Source organism: Tursiops truncatus, chromosome 5 (genome assembly GCF_011762595.2).
Source record: "Tursiops truncatus isolate mTurTru1 chromosome 5, mTurTru1.mat.Y, whole genome shotgun sequence".
Taxonomy (NCBI): Eukaryota; Metazoa; Chordata; class Mammalia; order Artiodactyla; family Delphinidae; genus Tursiops; species Tursiops truncatus.
The window spans coordinates 18,636,984-18,652,942 of record NC_047038.1 but is presented as its reverse complement, the minus strand read 5'-3'; the positions used below and the strand labels follow the sequence as shown (position 1 = coordinate 18,652,942).

At 37.5% G+C, this 15,959-nt stretch overlaps 2 protein-coding genes across 13 annotated transcripts in view; one reads left to right on the top strand and one right to left on the bottom strand.

Annotated features, from left to right (window-relative positions):
* Nucleotides 1-2,164, top strand: part of FGF2 (fibroblast growth factor 2) — a 62,869-nt gene extending 60,705 nt beyond the window's left edge. Inside the window, exon 4 of the mRNA XM_073804867.1 lies at nt 40-2,164. Within this exon, the coding sequence (XP_073660968.1) occupies nt 40-85 (46 nt within the window). The 3' untranslated portion in view covers nt 86-2,164. The remainder of the gene's footprint in view (nt 1-39) is intronic.
* Nucleotides 1-15,959, bottom strand: part of NUDT6 (nudix hydrolase 6) — a 60,271-nt gene that overhangs the window by 22,856 nt on the left and 21,456 nt on the right. Inside the window, exon 1 of one of the 12 annotated variants that reach the window (XM_019927892.3) lies at nt 4,802-5,486. The exons of the other annotated variants lie outside the window; for them this stretch is intronic. Coding sequence (XP_019783451.1) covers nt 4,802-4,906 — 105 coding nt within the window. The 5' untranslated portion in view covers nt 4,907-5,486. Of the gene's footprint in view, nt 1-4,801; nt 5,487-15,959 lie in introns of those variants that run through there. 12 annotated transcript variants of the gene reach the window in all.

The following is a 15,959-nucleotide window of genomic DNA, read 5'->3' as shown; positions in this document are numbered from 1 at the left end:
AATATTCTTATGGCTGACACGATTATTTTTTCCTGTTAGGATTCTGTTGTATCAATCCATCACCATGATAAAAGCTGAAGAATGAGAAATTATGACATGCTCATAAAGGTACTGCAGCTTGGAGCCAGTATACCTTATACTCTTCATTCATAAAACAAGTTTATGGACCTTTACTGGTGTGCTTTGTGACCCACTCATTTCCTGCGCAAGAGCTTCTTAAAGAATGTGTCATTTCCCAACTATGCTAGGTTGGAGCCCAGTGGCATGGTTCCCAGAGTTTCCACAGACTTGATTATGTGGGTACAGAATTGAGGCTTACCACCCTTCTGTGTCTGGCTCAGACTTGAGATTAATTTATAAAGCATATTATGTTTTACTTTTTAAATGTAGAAATATATCTCTAAGAATATCTCAACATTAAATGTACTGTCTTTGGGGTTCCATTTTGAAATTGTTCCAGAAGCAATGTTTCCACAAAAACTATGCAGTCTTTTGTCTGCTAGTATATTAAACTTCACCACCATAAATTGTTTCTAACAAAAGATGTTATATAATAGGGCAAATCCTCCAAAACAAAATCAACTTTTAAAAATCTTTACCTAGACCTGATTATAAATAATTGGAAACTGTTGATTAAATTTGGAGATATGAACTTATTAGAAGGGGAAAATGCTAGCTGTAAGGATTGAAAACAGCTCACACACATTTGATTTTGATTATTTAATAAACCTTAGGTATGGAAAGATTATTTTTATGCTGGTGATTAGTTTGCGATATTTTCTGGCATCAATTAGGTTTAAAGAGCTTATTTTAAAACAGCTTCCTCCTCCCCAAAAGCTTGAGCTTACAGTTAGTTCTAAGTGGTAGGTTGAGAGGCCTAAGTTTGAAAAACCTGGTTAATACTGTAGATATGATAGATCAGTGGAGGGACAAGTAGGTCTTCTCACTTTTTTTTTTAACGTTAAAGAATACTCCCACTAGCTGGGTTTAGCAATATAATAAGTAATAATAAATATTACTAGGTAATGTATATTGAATGTCCACTATGTTCCAGATACAATGCTAAATGCTTTAATAATTATACACATTTAAACTTTATAGTAACCCCACAAGAAACTATTACTGTTCCCATTTTTATTTTTTTCCATTTCTTTTTTTATTGAAGTATAGTTGATTTACAATATTGTGTTACAGCAAAGTGTACAATTGTACAGCAAAGTGTACAAGTGTACAGCAAAGTGATTCAGTTACACATATAAGTTTTTCAGATTATTCTCCATTATAGGTCATTATAAGATATCGAATACAGTTCCCTGTGCTATATAGTGAATCCTTACTGCTTATTGTTCCCATTTTAGAAGTGATGAAACTGAGGACAAATAGGTTAAATAATTTACCTGGAGTGACACAGTGTGTAGCAAAACTCACAGTTAAAATCCAGGCAATCTGATTCTAATCATCTTTTAAGAAATTTAAAAAGTTGGTTTGCTATTTTCATACTAATTCTTTACCACTATTTGCTGCTTTTTCATGTATCTTTTGCTCTTCAGATCTCATTGGAACATTCTACATAAACCCAACCAGAATCTGTATCTTAGTCTTATGTTCCTCCAGGGTTTGTGAATTTGAACTAAAACCTAGTTTGGTATCAAACGTCTTTGTATCTACCTCTCGCCTGTGAGTTCCCTATCAAGAATCGTTTGATTGGCATGAGATTTATAACTCTGCTAGTGATTTACTACTACTCTGCTAGTGATTTACTGTTACTCCACTAGTGATTTGCTATTACTCTACTAGTAATTTACTGTTACTCTAACACTTCCAGTATATTGTTTCATAGGGGAAAAATTACTGAGGAAGGGGTAAGGTTGGGTTTTGAATATGAACAGTAACCCATAGTTTCTGTTTTCATCTTTGTTCTCCCTTCCAATAAAAGACAAAACATCTCTATGCTTCAAGTGTAAAATTCCAAGATCCTTTTCTCCCTAATCTTAAAAAAGGTACTTTCCACTCTCTTCTAAAAGAAATACTCTACTCAGACATTCTCTTGCCTCTTTGCTTGTTGGGTCCTACCCAACATTCACATATATGACCCCTCCCTGCTTTGAGTGAGTCAGGTCATCTAGTTCCTGAAGCATATCTGATCTGATTTTTACATACTACGAAAGGCAGTTATCCTTTTAAGTTATAAAAATGTGTGATTTTTTTTTGCGGTACGCGGGCCTCTCACTGTTGTGGCCTCTCCCGTTGCGGAGCACAGGCTCCGGACGCACAGGCTCAGCGGCCATGGCTTACGGGCCCAGCCACTCCGCGGCATGTGGGATCTTCCCGGACCAGGGCACGAACCCGTGTCCCCTGCATCGGCAGGCAGACTCTCAACCACTGCGCCACCAGGGAAGCCCCAAAATGTGTGATTTTAAAGCATAGTCAGAGTAATTCCAGCATATTGTAGAATGGTGAATGTGATGATAAATTTTTCCTATACGTTTGCCAATTATAAATCTGATGTTTGTGTGTGGGTGTGTGCGTGCACGTGTGTTTGTAGGTGTGAGTGTAAAACAGAAGTGTGTAAATGATGTACAGTGGTCCCATCAATCACTGGAACCTCTTTCCTTCCTCGGTGTTAGGAACTGCTAGCCCCAATAGTAAGCATTTTGGATATCAACAAAGGGTATTATTTTTTTAATGCATTCTTCATACTTAACAGAGTGTAAGATATTTTCTGTTAAGGCAATTTCAAGTTTAATACCACTGTTTCTTATAAAACCTATCCTGAAGATAAACTCAAGTTTATTTTAGCGTTTCTAGAATGGGTAAATAGGAATGACTCATTTTCTGATCCTTTTTCTCACTATTTTTCCAACCCCACAGACATCTTCTGTTTTCCTAAGCAGATGATTCGCTTCAGGATCTTCCCTGGGTGTGGCTGCTGAAATCCTAACTAGGAATTTGTGTAAACAGAACCCCCCAAAGACTATTAATTTCTTTCAAATAGAAATTGTCTAATCTCAAGAACCTAGAACAAGGGTACAGACTTGCTAGCCTCTTCCTTTTGGTTCTTATATTATTTGACTTTATCATTCTTCCCTAACTCAAACTTGGTCAGATGCCTGATCTCATTATCTTTTCTTTTCACTGTTCTGGTCTTTAATGCTACTACTCTCACTCTTCAGAATTCAGAGCCACTGTGTTTAGATAAATCTAATTAACTACAATATTATCACTGTTATGCGACAGATGCTACCAGAGATGTCTTAATAAGTTTGTTCATTCATTCAATAAAAATTTACTGAGTGCTAGGTTTAGGCCATACAGAAAATTAATGCACAATATAGCAAGGCTAGTCATTCTCTTTCTCCTTATACTACTGTATTTTTCTTAATAACATTCACCATCACTTTATAATTTATTCATTCACTTATTATTTGTATCTTACCTATTTGAATATAAGCTCCAGATGTAGAAACTTTGTTTTGTTCACTAATGTTTACTTAGAGCTTAAAACAGAGCCCACAACATAGTTATGTACAGGAACTCAGTAATGTTTGGCAAATGAATGAATAGGTCCCTACCATTAACTCAGCTCTTTAGCACCTGGTTTACAAGGTCAAGCCACTGTTAGGTCTTTTGTTCCTCAAAATCATGGGGCAGGGACAAAGGAAGGGACTATATGGGTAGGAAAGGAGAAAGGACATGTTTTAAGTATTTCAGCTTTGAGTCTGAGTGTGCATTTGCTCATGCAAAGAAAGGAGAAAAAATGGCTCAGATGTCTGAAAATAACGCTAATTAGTTATTTACAGCTAATAGCTATCATTTATGCTTAAATTCCACCTAACACCAAAATAATTACAGAAATTAAATATGATTTAGTCTCACTTTATACTTTTTATTACATTGAGCTATACATTAATACTCAGTTTTTATATTTTATTGCTCTGTTAGATAGATCTCTGTTCATAACTTAAATCAAAACCCTAAGTAAGAGTATCACTTCTATTTAATTCACAAAGAAACCAAAGTCTTATATAATTTGAATTTGTTTCTAGCTTCTGCCAATCCCAACTGCCTAGAAGCACAGTGGGGATCATGATTAGGTTCTGAGCAGCAGTACTTTCTCACTCTTAAAGAACCAATCACTGGCAAGACTGAAAATCAGCAAATGAAGAATCTGGATGCCCAGTGTTCTAGTTTGGAGGTTCTCAAACTTGACCGTGCACCTAAAACACCTGGAGGGCTTGTTAACACACAAACTGTTGAGCGGCATCCCCAGAGTTTGATTCATCAGGCCTGGGGGTGGGGCAGGGGTGTGAGAATGTGTGGTTTCTAAGAAGTTGACACTATGATTGTCCCTCAGCTTCAAATTCAGCCTCTGTGCTCTGCCTAGTGATGCTGGAGCTGGGACTCTGCTAAGCAGTTTTGGTCTTGCCAACTGACTCCGTTAGGCTCCACCAACAGACTGCGAGGCTGGAGGAGGAAGAAGGGAGCAGCTCCTCCTGTCTGCTTCCTGTGGGCTTCCCATGTGCTTGTGGTTCATGTATTGCCTCGGCATGCTGCTTCATTCTGGCAGCAGCAGTTCCTTCCCATAGCAACAGCCAAATCCACTTTGCAGTTTCCTAGCATTTCCAACATGAGCTTCATTGTGTCCCCTCCCCAGAGACACCGGCCAGCTGATGCTGGGTCCCAGGCCCTCTGAGTTCAGAGACATCAGCAGCTGAACAGCATTTCTTACTAGAGATTTGATTAGCTATGTGCAGTCCCAAATGAAGGGATGCACAACCTACCAGAATGGTATAAAGATTACCTTAAACTGAAGACATATGAGATACAGCAAGATGCAGAAAGAAGCCTTTTCTGAGATTCCCTTTATCTGATTAAAGGTAAAGCTTTCTGAGGACAAAGCTGCCATAAATCCTTTCTGGGGAGCTTCCAGCCAGGAAGGAAACTAACCTTCAGCACCTGGTGAGAAACTGCATACACAAACTTTATTAGAAGCTGCCATAACTTCTAAAATTACTCTTTATATCCTTCACTTAATCATGTCCCTTTTCTCCATAATAATTTTTCTTCACACAGTTTTGTTCTAAGCTCTTTTTTTTTTCTTTAGGCCAAATATGTACTGTTCAAGTATCATCGTTGGCAACTGAACTGAATGGAACTGTCAACCTAAACAATAGACAGTGGCATCTGTACTATGTATTAAAAAAAGCGAAAAACTACCTCCCTAAAAAACAAACCCCATTCAAGTGAAGTCTTTTGTATCCTATGCAAAGTATGATAGGCATTGCCATAAAACTACTGACTCCCTCAAAAAAAATCCAAGTTTTAATTCCATTTATGTTTTCATCTGCTTTAGTTTAGTGAAAAGATTCCTCTCTAGGCTTAAATTCTGACTCTGCCAATTACCAGTTGTGTAATGTTGAAAAAGTTACTGCAACCTCTCTGAAGTTTTTTTGAAAAATGGAGATAATAACGCATACCATTATTAAATAAGAAAATTTTTGCAGAAGTATTTTGTCATCGCAATTATCATTATTTATCTGATTTTATTTCTATTAAATAGCAAAACGATGGAATTAAAATAATTTTGTTTAGCCTGAAAACCTCATCAGTTAGGATCACGAATGTGTACTATAATAGAAGAACAAGTGACCTGGAGAATGGTAGAGTGTTAGCAAATGTTTGGTTATGAATTTTTAGTAGGCTAGAAGCCATAGCAGAGCTGGTGCTACACTTTACTTGGGTTTTTAATCCTCTTGAGATATGGCTGTTGGTTCCAAGAGACATCAAATAAACCATTTAGGAACCTATCTAGGGTTAATTACTCAAAAGTCCCCCCAGCTTAAGGGTATGACCTTCAATTGACCCTAAAGGCAACTGACCCCCAAAGGAAACTTGAGGTGGAGGATTGAAAACTCTCCACTCACATCTTTATAAGCCCATGTTACAGGATGAAGAATGGCTAAAACAATGCCACTGTGGATAGGTCTCTTGGAGTTTTTGTTTAGTCATTAAGTCTTGGGTCTCCCTTTGTTTCCTGACTACCTTGGAAAATACTAACAAACATTCCAGAAAACACTAGCAATTATTTCTTTGAAACTAAGATAAGCAAAACTAGAGAGGCACTGAATGCAATCATGATTAACTGAGAATCATAAAAGTTTTTAGTCATTTACAGTGGAGTTTAGGCAAATTCAGTATACATAGTTTTGACTATTGCCCTATTTTAAAAATAAAGCTCAATTCAATTCTTTCCTTTTCAATTGCTGCAATACAGATTGCTCTGGAAGTTTGATTTCTGCAAACTAAAGCTGTTAAATCATTTGTCTTGGAAGGTTTTATAAGGGGAAAAAAAAAACCATCCCCAAAACATCACGCTGTCTAGGTTTGGAGTAAGACAGGTTAGCCATAACTGCCAGGGAAGCTCCTTCTTTTCTTTTTTTCAGACTGCAAGCCAATTTTTAATATTATTAGTTAGACCTAGGTTTGTTCTCTGTGAATTTCCATGTTTTAATAAATGAGTAATTACATAAATAGATTCTTAGTTGGTTGATCCATCAGCCCTGAAAAACTGCTCAGAATGGAGCAATCATATTACTCTGGCTGTCTTTCACTCTCTGTCAAAGTCCTTAATGAAATTTTATTTGATAAAGTCACTTACGACACAGTGTGCTATTTTAAAATCTTAAAAGTTTACTCTTTTCTTTCCAAAATACCAAAGTGGTTTAAACCAGGTTATATCTGGTATCTTATCTTACATGTGCATAAGTGTACAGGGAGAATTATAGTATTGGGATATTTCATTTGTGATCATCGAATCTAACTCCCTAATTTCATAAATGGGGCAACTTAGGTTCCCAGAGCCTCATAGATTTGCCCAGAGTTGTATAGCTAGCTAATGGCAGGGCCAAATCTTAGAACCCAGGTCTCCTGATCCAATTTTGTTTGTACAACTTCTTATGTCACCTAAGCGTAGAAAAAATTAAATTTTGGTGATACTGTTGCTTCTTTAAATGCAAGGAAAAGACAGTTAAAGGGATACACTTAAAAGATAGTAAAACTTTTATAATATCTCTTTAGAAGTAACTTTTATATATGAAGGTATAGATTATTTTTCAAACTTAGCAAAGGAAATTAACCAATTTATGTTACTTGTATACCATATATATATGGTATCTGCCAATAATGTTTGGGCATATCATCTCTCTGCCATACTGCAGAGTTATAATATCCACTTTCAGTCTAACCCAATTTAATTGAACAAAATCCTAAGTAAGTTTTCTCAGACCTTGGGTACTAAATATTATATATTAATACAACCTCCTTTGGCCTAAGGGTAGTTAAGACCTGAATGATAAAATAGTAAAATAATGACTACGGGAACTGTGCTTTTGTAGGTTAGAGTAGGGTAAGTTAAGGACCATCTGGTGTCCCTCATAATTTCAAGGCATGTAGGGAAATAGCTGTATGTCTTTGAAATCCTTACTTGATGCTTGGAATTGAATGTGGAGAGAATCAGGGCTTATCACTCTCACATGAAGTGAGTTTATTTAGGTTTTGGCTAATTTTTTTTAAGATTACAGACTCTAAAATTAGATTGGTTTTACTACTACGTTATCTGCATAATTTTGGGTAAATAGCCCCTCTGCGTGCCTTTCACCCTATCTCCAATTTCTAGATCTAGCAATTTACCCTATGGTAAAAGGGTAAATAACATAGTATAGTGATAAACAGAGTATAGCTGTCCATATATCATCTTCGTCACTGTCACCTCAATCAAAATCTTTCAGTAAACAAAGTCTGAATTGTTTCTATGTCAAATCTAAACTCCTCTTCCTGGCTCAGGCCCCCTCATAACTAGGCCCTATTTTTACCATTCAGTCTTGCTTCCTACTTACTCTCCACTCATTACCATCAAATATACATACATATATATATATATATATATATATATATATATATATGTACTCCAATTCAAATATAAAACTTACTGAAGGCTAGGCACAATACTACTTTAGGTACCCAATAAAAATCTGTTGAAGATAAAGCTTAGTTTGAGTCAGAGATCCTGCCTTAACTAAAACTTTAACGTTACTTAATACCATGAGAGTGCTTTCAGATAGCATTTCTGAGAAATGATTGATACTGCTTTCAGCTATAATTATGAATATTAGTTTAAAATTTAAAAACATATATGAGGAGAAAAATGTATGACTCTATCCACCAATATCTACTGAAGTCTCAGAAAGTATCAAAGTAATTACTCTCGTCACTTATACTCCTGAGCATGAAAGCATCTGACCTCTAAGCATGGTACTTCTCTTAAAAACTTCTGTTACTTCTAGTTGCCTATAGTTCTTATTTGGGTGTATGAGGCTCTTTAATTCTGTTCCCAATCTAGCTCTCAAACCAAATATTTTACCATTCCCATCTGTAAAGGAGAGACGGTCCATACAGGCAGACGCTTGGCCCGGGGAGCCCCATTGCCTGCTGGGAAATCTGCTGAGTCAGATAGAGGGGCTGGAGAAGCCTAGACTCTGCTTGTGAGGAGTGTGTGCGTGCTGGCTTGCTAACAATCAGGGCAAAAAGAGACCAGCACTGGCGGGTGCCGCCTTGCCACACTTCCCAATCCGAAGGGGTGAACGCCTGGGTCCCGCTTACTCCACACCTCAGCCTGGTGTGAGATAAGGGCAGAGGTGCAATCTAGTTGCGCATACAGACTGGGCCGCCTGAGGTGGATCAGGGCCAAACTGCAGAGACCACTGTCAGTGCACACATGCGGGTGGTGGATCAAACTGAGCAGACACTGTCAGTGCTGCATCGGGCGGTGCCACAATTACGTGCAGTGGCTAATTGCCAAATCTCCAAGTCCCTGGGAGAGGACTCGATATAGCTGCACAGAGACGACCTGAAGGGTCTGAGGTGTGGTCTGGGGAGAACCTCGGAGCCTGTGGTAGGTGTGGACAGCAGGGGCGGGTCGGCTGCAGCAGACTTGGTCAGCGCATGCACAGGTGGTGCCATAAAAAAGAGTGGCTGGATGCTGCGTCTTGAGCAGACAGGCCCTGGGCAGGAGTACGCAGTGGTACGTTTCCTGTGGGAGTGCTCTGGCTCCAGCTCCACCCACTTAGCACTGCAGGGTGGAGCTGGATGTGGGGCTGGCAGGTCCTGGTAGAGGTCTACCACAGAGGCTGCCCAGGTCCCAGGTGCAGCACAGCAACCTCAATTCCTGCAGTCACAGCCTCCAGCCCCAGCCTACTCCGCACCACAGCCTAGCACTAGGTCTGGGATGAACACAACAGAGAAAGGGACGAGACCATGGGCTGCTTCTGGGCGAAACTGTGGGAAACTACAGGTGCATAGGTTCACTGTGACTACACAGGCCTTATATGCTTCTGCGGTCACCTCCTTTGGGGCAGAGCACACACTCGAGGGCAACTGAACCTAACTGCACCCAACCATTAGGGCTTCTTCAACAACTGGGGAGCAGACACTGCCCCCAACAGGGTGGTGACAGCCATGGAGCAAAGAGGAAGCCCTGCCCCTCATCTAGCACAGGTTCTGCACACCACACCACCTATTACAACCCCTATCAATGGGATAACAGCCAGCACACTCTGAAGAAAGAAGTGGCTGGCATCTATACCAAAACAAGCCCTTGCACCAAAAATAACACTCACACAGTCTACACAGGGAAACACCCCTTCAAGATCAAAGTAGATAATGGTTTCTCCTAAATTCACGGAGACAGAGAAAGTTAAAAAACAGAGGAACTACTCCAAATAAAAAGAACAAGAGAAATCTCCTGAAAGAACAAATAATGAAACAGACCTCACCAGTCTATTAGACCCTGAGTCCAAAAATGAGGTAATAAAAATGCTGATTTAAGAAAGATTATTGGGACTTCCCTGATGGCACAGTGGTTAAGAATCTGCCTGCTAATGCAAGGGAAACGGGGGTTTGATCCCTGGTTTGGGAAGATCCCACATGCTGTGGAGCAACTAAGCCCATGTGCCACAACTACTGAGCCTGCGTGATACAACTGCTGAAGCCCATGTGCCTAGAGCCCATGCTCTGCAAAAGAGAAGCCACCACAATGAGAAGCCCACATGCTGCAACGAAGAGTAGGCCCCGCTCACCACAAATAAAGCCCACACGCAGCAACAAAGACCCAACACAGCCAAAAATAAAGTTAAAAAAAAGATTATTAATAAAATTCAGATTATTAATAAAATGAAATTTACTAAGATCATTAATAAAATAAATAATAAAAGTTTATTTATTAATAAAATAAAAAAGACTATTAATAAAATTCAGATCACTGTAACAAGGAACTATAAACTAAAAATGAACCAAACAGACAATTCAATTACTGAGATAAAAACCAATCTAGAAGCAATGAATAGCAGACTAAATGACACAGAAGGAATAAGTAATCTAGAAGACAGAATAATGGCAATCACCCAATCAGAACAGCAGACAGAAAGACAAATGAAAAAAAATGAAAGCAACATACGAGATCTATGGGATATGTAAAGTGTGCCAACCTATGCACAGAAGGAGAAGAGAGAAAAAAGGGTATCAAAAATGTATTTGAAGAAATTATGGCTGAAAACTTTCCAAACCTTAAGAAGGAAACATATATCCAGGTACAGGAAACACAGAGGGTCCCAAACAACATGAACACACACAAAGACATATATCATAATTAAAATGGCAAAAGTTAAAGTGAGGATTCTAAAGGCAGCAGGAGAAAAACAAAGAGTCAGTTACAAGGGAATCCCATAAGGCTATCAGCTGATTTCTCTGCAGAAACTCTGCAGGCCAGAAGGGAGTGACATGATATATTCAAAGACCTGAAAGGGAAAAACCTGCAACCTAGGATACTCTACCCAGCAAGATTATCATTTAGGAGAGAAAGAATTTCTCAGACAAGCAAAAACTAAAAGAATTCAGCAATACTAAACCTATCCTAAAAGAAATACTGAAAGGTCTTCTCTAAATAGAAAAGAAGCAAGAACCTATAGAAAAAGAAAAACACAATAGGATAGGCAAATATATGAAAGGATTGAAAATTAAATAAGCAAGCACACAGATTTAAAAAACAATAAAAAATTGTAAAAGTGATTATAACTAGAACAAACAGTAAAAGGGTAAGCATGAAGATGCAAAACAGGATATCAAAATCACAAAAAGTGGGGGAGGGGAGTATAAAAATGTAAATCTTTTAGAATGTGTTTGAACTTGCATGACTATCAATTTAAAGCAACATACTTGCAAACCAGGGTAGCCACAAATCAAAAACATACAATAGATTCAAAAAAACTAATAAGAAAGAAACTCAAGCAAACTAAAAAAGAAAACCATCAAATCACAAAAGGAAAAAAAAAAGAAGAAATGAGCCAAAAAGAGCTACAAAAACAACTGGAAAACAAGGTTTTAAATGGCAACAAGTACATACCTATCAATAATTACTTTATGTGTCAATGGACTAAATGCTCTGATCAGAAGACACAGAGTGACAGACTGGATTAAAAAAAAAAACCACCTATAATATGCTGTGGACAAGAGACTCACTTTAGGGTGAAATACACACACAGGTTGAAAGTGAGGGGACGGAAAAAGATATTTCATGCAAATGGAAACCAGAAAGCAGGGGTAGCAATACTCGTATCGGACAAAACAGACTTTTTTAAAAAGTCTACAAAGAAAGACAAAGATGGACACTTTATAATGATGAAAGGGATCAATACAAAAAACCTGATATTACACTGTAACATATATGCACCCAATATAAGAGCACTTAAATATATAAAACAAATACATAACAGACATAAAATGAGAAACTGACAAAAATACAATAACGGTAGGAGACTTTAACACCCCACTGATATAAACAGACAAATACTACAGACAGAAAATCAATAAAGCAACAGAGGTCCTAAATGACGCAATAGACCAGTTGGACTTAATTGATGTCTACAGGACACTACATCCAAAAAAACCAAAATAAACATTCTTCTCAAGTGCACATGGAACATTCTCTAGGATAAAACACATACTAGGACACAAAACAAGCCTCAACAAATTTAAGAGGATAGAATTTACCTCAAGCATCTTTTCTGACTACATGAAACTAGAAATTAACCACAGAAAGAAAATTGGGAAAAGAATGAACACATGGAGACTAAACAATATGGTACTAAAAAACCAATGGGTCAACAATGAAATCAAAGAGGAAATCAGAAAATACCCTGAGACAGACGAAAATAAAAACACAACCTTACAAAATCCATAGGATGCAGCAAAAGCAGTTCTATGAGGGAAGTTCATAGCGATACGGGACTTCTTCAAGAAACAAGAAAAATCTCAAATAAACAACCTAACCTACCAACTGAAAGAATTTTAGAAAAAGAAGAATGCACAAAATCCAAAGTCAGTAAAGTCAGCAGAAGGAAAGAAATAATAAAGATCAGAGAGGAAATAGAAGAGAGATCCAAAAAAACAAGAGAAAAGATCAATAAAGGCAAGAGCTGCATTTTTGAAAAAAACAAAATTGACAAACCTCTAGGCAGGTTCATCAAGAAAAAAAGAGAGAGAACCCAAATAAACAAATTAAGAAACGAAAGAGAAGAAATAACAACTGATACCACCAGAAATAAGAAAAAAAAAAATCCTAAGAGAATCCTATGAACAGTTATATGCCAACAAACTGAACAACCTAGAAGAAATGGACAAATTTTAGAAACATACAGCCTGCCAAAACTGAGTCAAGAAGAAATAGGTAACTTGAACAGACCAACCTCTAGATGTGAAACAGAATCTGTAATTAAAAAAACTGCAAACAATAACCCAGGACTGGACAGCTTCACTGGGGGATTCTACCAAACATAGAAAGAAGAACTTATTATACCTATCCTCCTCAAACTATTCCAAAAAACTGAGGAGAAGGGAACACTCCCAAATTCATTCTATGAAGTGACCATCGCCGTAATACCAAAACCAGACAAAGACACTACAAAAAAAGAAAATTACAGGCCAACATCTTTGAAGAACACAGATGCAAAAATCGTCAACAAAATACTAGAAAACCGAATCCAACAATACATACAAAGATCAAAAACAAAGACCAAGTTGAATTAATTCCAGGGTTGCAAGAATGGTTCAACATATGCAAATCAATCAACGTGACACACCACATTAACAAAAGGAAAGACAAAAACCACATGGTCATCTCAACAGATGCAGAAAAAGCATTCCACAACATTCAACATCCATTCATGATAAAAACTCTCAACAAAGTGGGTATAGAGGGAAAATATCTCTGTAATAAAAGCCATTTAAGACAAACCCACAGGCAACATAATACTCAATGGTGAAAAGCTGAAAGCCATCCCACTAAATTCTGGAACAAGATAAGGATGCCCACTCTCACCATTTCTATTCAACATAGTATTGGCAGTCCTAGCCACAGCAATGAGACAAGAAATAAAAAGTATCCAAACTAGAAGGGAAGAGGCAAAATTGTATTTATACGCAGATGACATGATACTCCATATAGGAAACCCTAAAGACTCCACACAAAACTATTAGAGGTTTACCTCCTCCCACAAATACATCAAAAACACAAAGACAAGTGGAATGATTCACACAGAACATCTAGTGAATGCTGGCAGAATGGTCAAGAAAACTTCCACATAACCGAGTTAAGACAAAAGAATAAAGGAAAAAAGAGAGAGAAAGGAATCCAATGGGACCTGAGCCCCAGGGAGGGAGCTGTGAAGGAGGAAAGCATCAAATAAAATACAAGGGAATCCCCATAAGGTTAACAGCTGAGTTTTCAGCAGTAACTATTCAGGCAAGAAGGAAGTGGCACGATATATTTAGAGATGAAAGGGAAAAACCTAGAACAAAGAATAATGTATCCAGTAAGGCTCTCATTCAGATTCGATGGGGAAATCAAAATCTTTACAGACAAGCAAAAGCTAAGAGAATTCAGCACCACCAAACTAGCTTTACAATAAATGGTAAAGAAACTTCTCTAGGCAGAAAAGGTCACAACTAGAAACTAGAAAATTATGAATGAGAAAGCTCACTGGTAAAGGCAAACATACAGTTAAGGTTGGAAATCATCTACACACAAATATGATAGGAAAACCAGAAATTGTGAGCAAAGCAGAGTACAAATGGAGGATATTGGAAATGGTTTGGAAATTAAGAGACCAGCAACTTAAAACAATCTCATATATATATGGCCTGCTACATCAAAACCTCATGGGAACTGCAAACTGAAAATCTGCAATAGATACACACACAAAAAAAGAAAAAGCAATCCAAACACAACAGAAAAGATAGTCATCAAATCACAAGAGAACAAAAGAGGAAGGGAAGAAAAAAAACCCTACAAAAACAAACCCAAAACAACTAACAAAATGGCAATAAGAACATACATATCGATAATTACCTTAAATGTAAATGGATTAAATGGCCCAACCAAAAGACGGAGACTGGCTGAATGGATACAAAAACAAGACCCATATACACGCAGTCTACAAGAGACACATTTCAGATCCAGGGACTTATACAGACTGAAAGTGAGGAGATGGAAAAAGGTATTCCATGCAAATGGAAATCAAAAGAAAGCTGGAGCAACAATACTCAAATCAGACAAAACAGACTTTATAGACTGTTATAAGAGACAAAGAAGGCTACTACATAAGGATCAAGGGATCAGTATAAGAAAATATAACAACTGTAAATACATATGCACCCAACAGAGAGGAACTCAACATATGAGGCAAATGTTAACAGCCATAAAAGGAGAAATTGACAGTAGCACAATAATAGTGGGGGACTTTAACAACCCACTTTCATCAACAGACAGATCATCCAGACAGAAAATCAATAAGGAAACAGACCTTAAATAACACATTAGACCACATAGACTTAATTGATATTTACAGAACTTTCCATCTGAAAGCAGCAGAATACATGTTCTTCTCAAGTGCACATGGAACTTTCTCCTGGATAGAGCACATCTTGGGCCACAAATCAAGCCTTAGTAAATTTAAGAAAACTGAAATTATATCAAGCAACTTTTCCAACCACAACGTTTTGAGATTAGAAATCACATACAAGAAGAAAACTGTAAAAAACACAAACATGTGGAGACTAAACTGCCAATGGATCACTGAAGAATTCTAAGAGGAAATCAAAAAATACCTAGAGACAAATTACAATGAAAACACAATGATCCAAAACCTGTGGGACACAGCAAAAGCAGTTCTAAGAGGGAAGTTTATAGTGATACAAGCTTATCTCAGGAAACAAGAAAAATCTCAAATATACACCCTAACCTTATACCTAAAACAACTAGAGAAAGACGAGCAAAAAAACCCCCAAGTTACTTGAAGGAAAGAAACCATAAGGATCAGAGCTGAAATAAATGAAACAGAGATGAAGAAAACAACAGCAAAGATCAAAACTAAAAGATGGCTCTGTGAAAAGATAAACAGATCTGATAAATCTTTTGCCAGACTCATCAAGAAAAAAAGGGAGAGAACTCAAATCAATAAAATTAGAAATAAAAAAGAAGTTACAATGGACAACACAGAAATACATGAAATCATATGAGACTACTAAAAGCAACTATATGCCAATAAAATGGACAAATTCTAAGAAAGGTCCAATCTCCCAAGACTGAACCAGGAAGAAATAGAAAATATGAACAGACCAATCACAAATACTGAAATTGAAGCTGTGATTAAAAAACCCCCACCAAACAAACGTCCAGGACCAGGTGGCTTCACAGGCAAATTCTACCAAACATTTAGAGAAGAGTTAACACCTCTCCTTCTGAAACTCTTCCAAGAAATTGCAGAGGAAGGAACATTCCTAAATTCATTCCATGAGGCCAAAACCAGACAAAGATACCACACACACACAAAAAAATTCACAGGCCAATA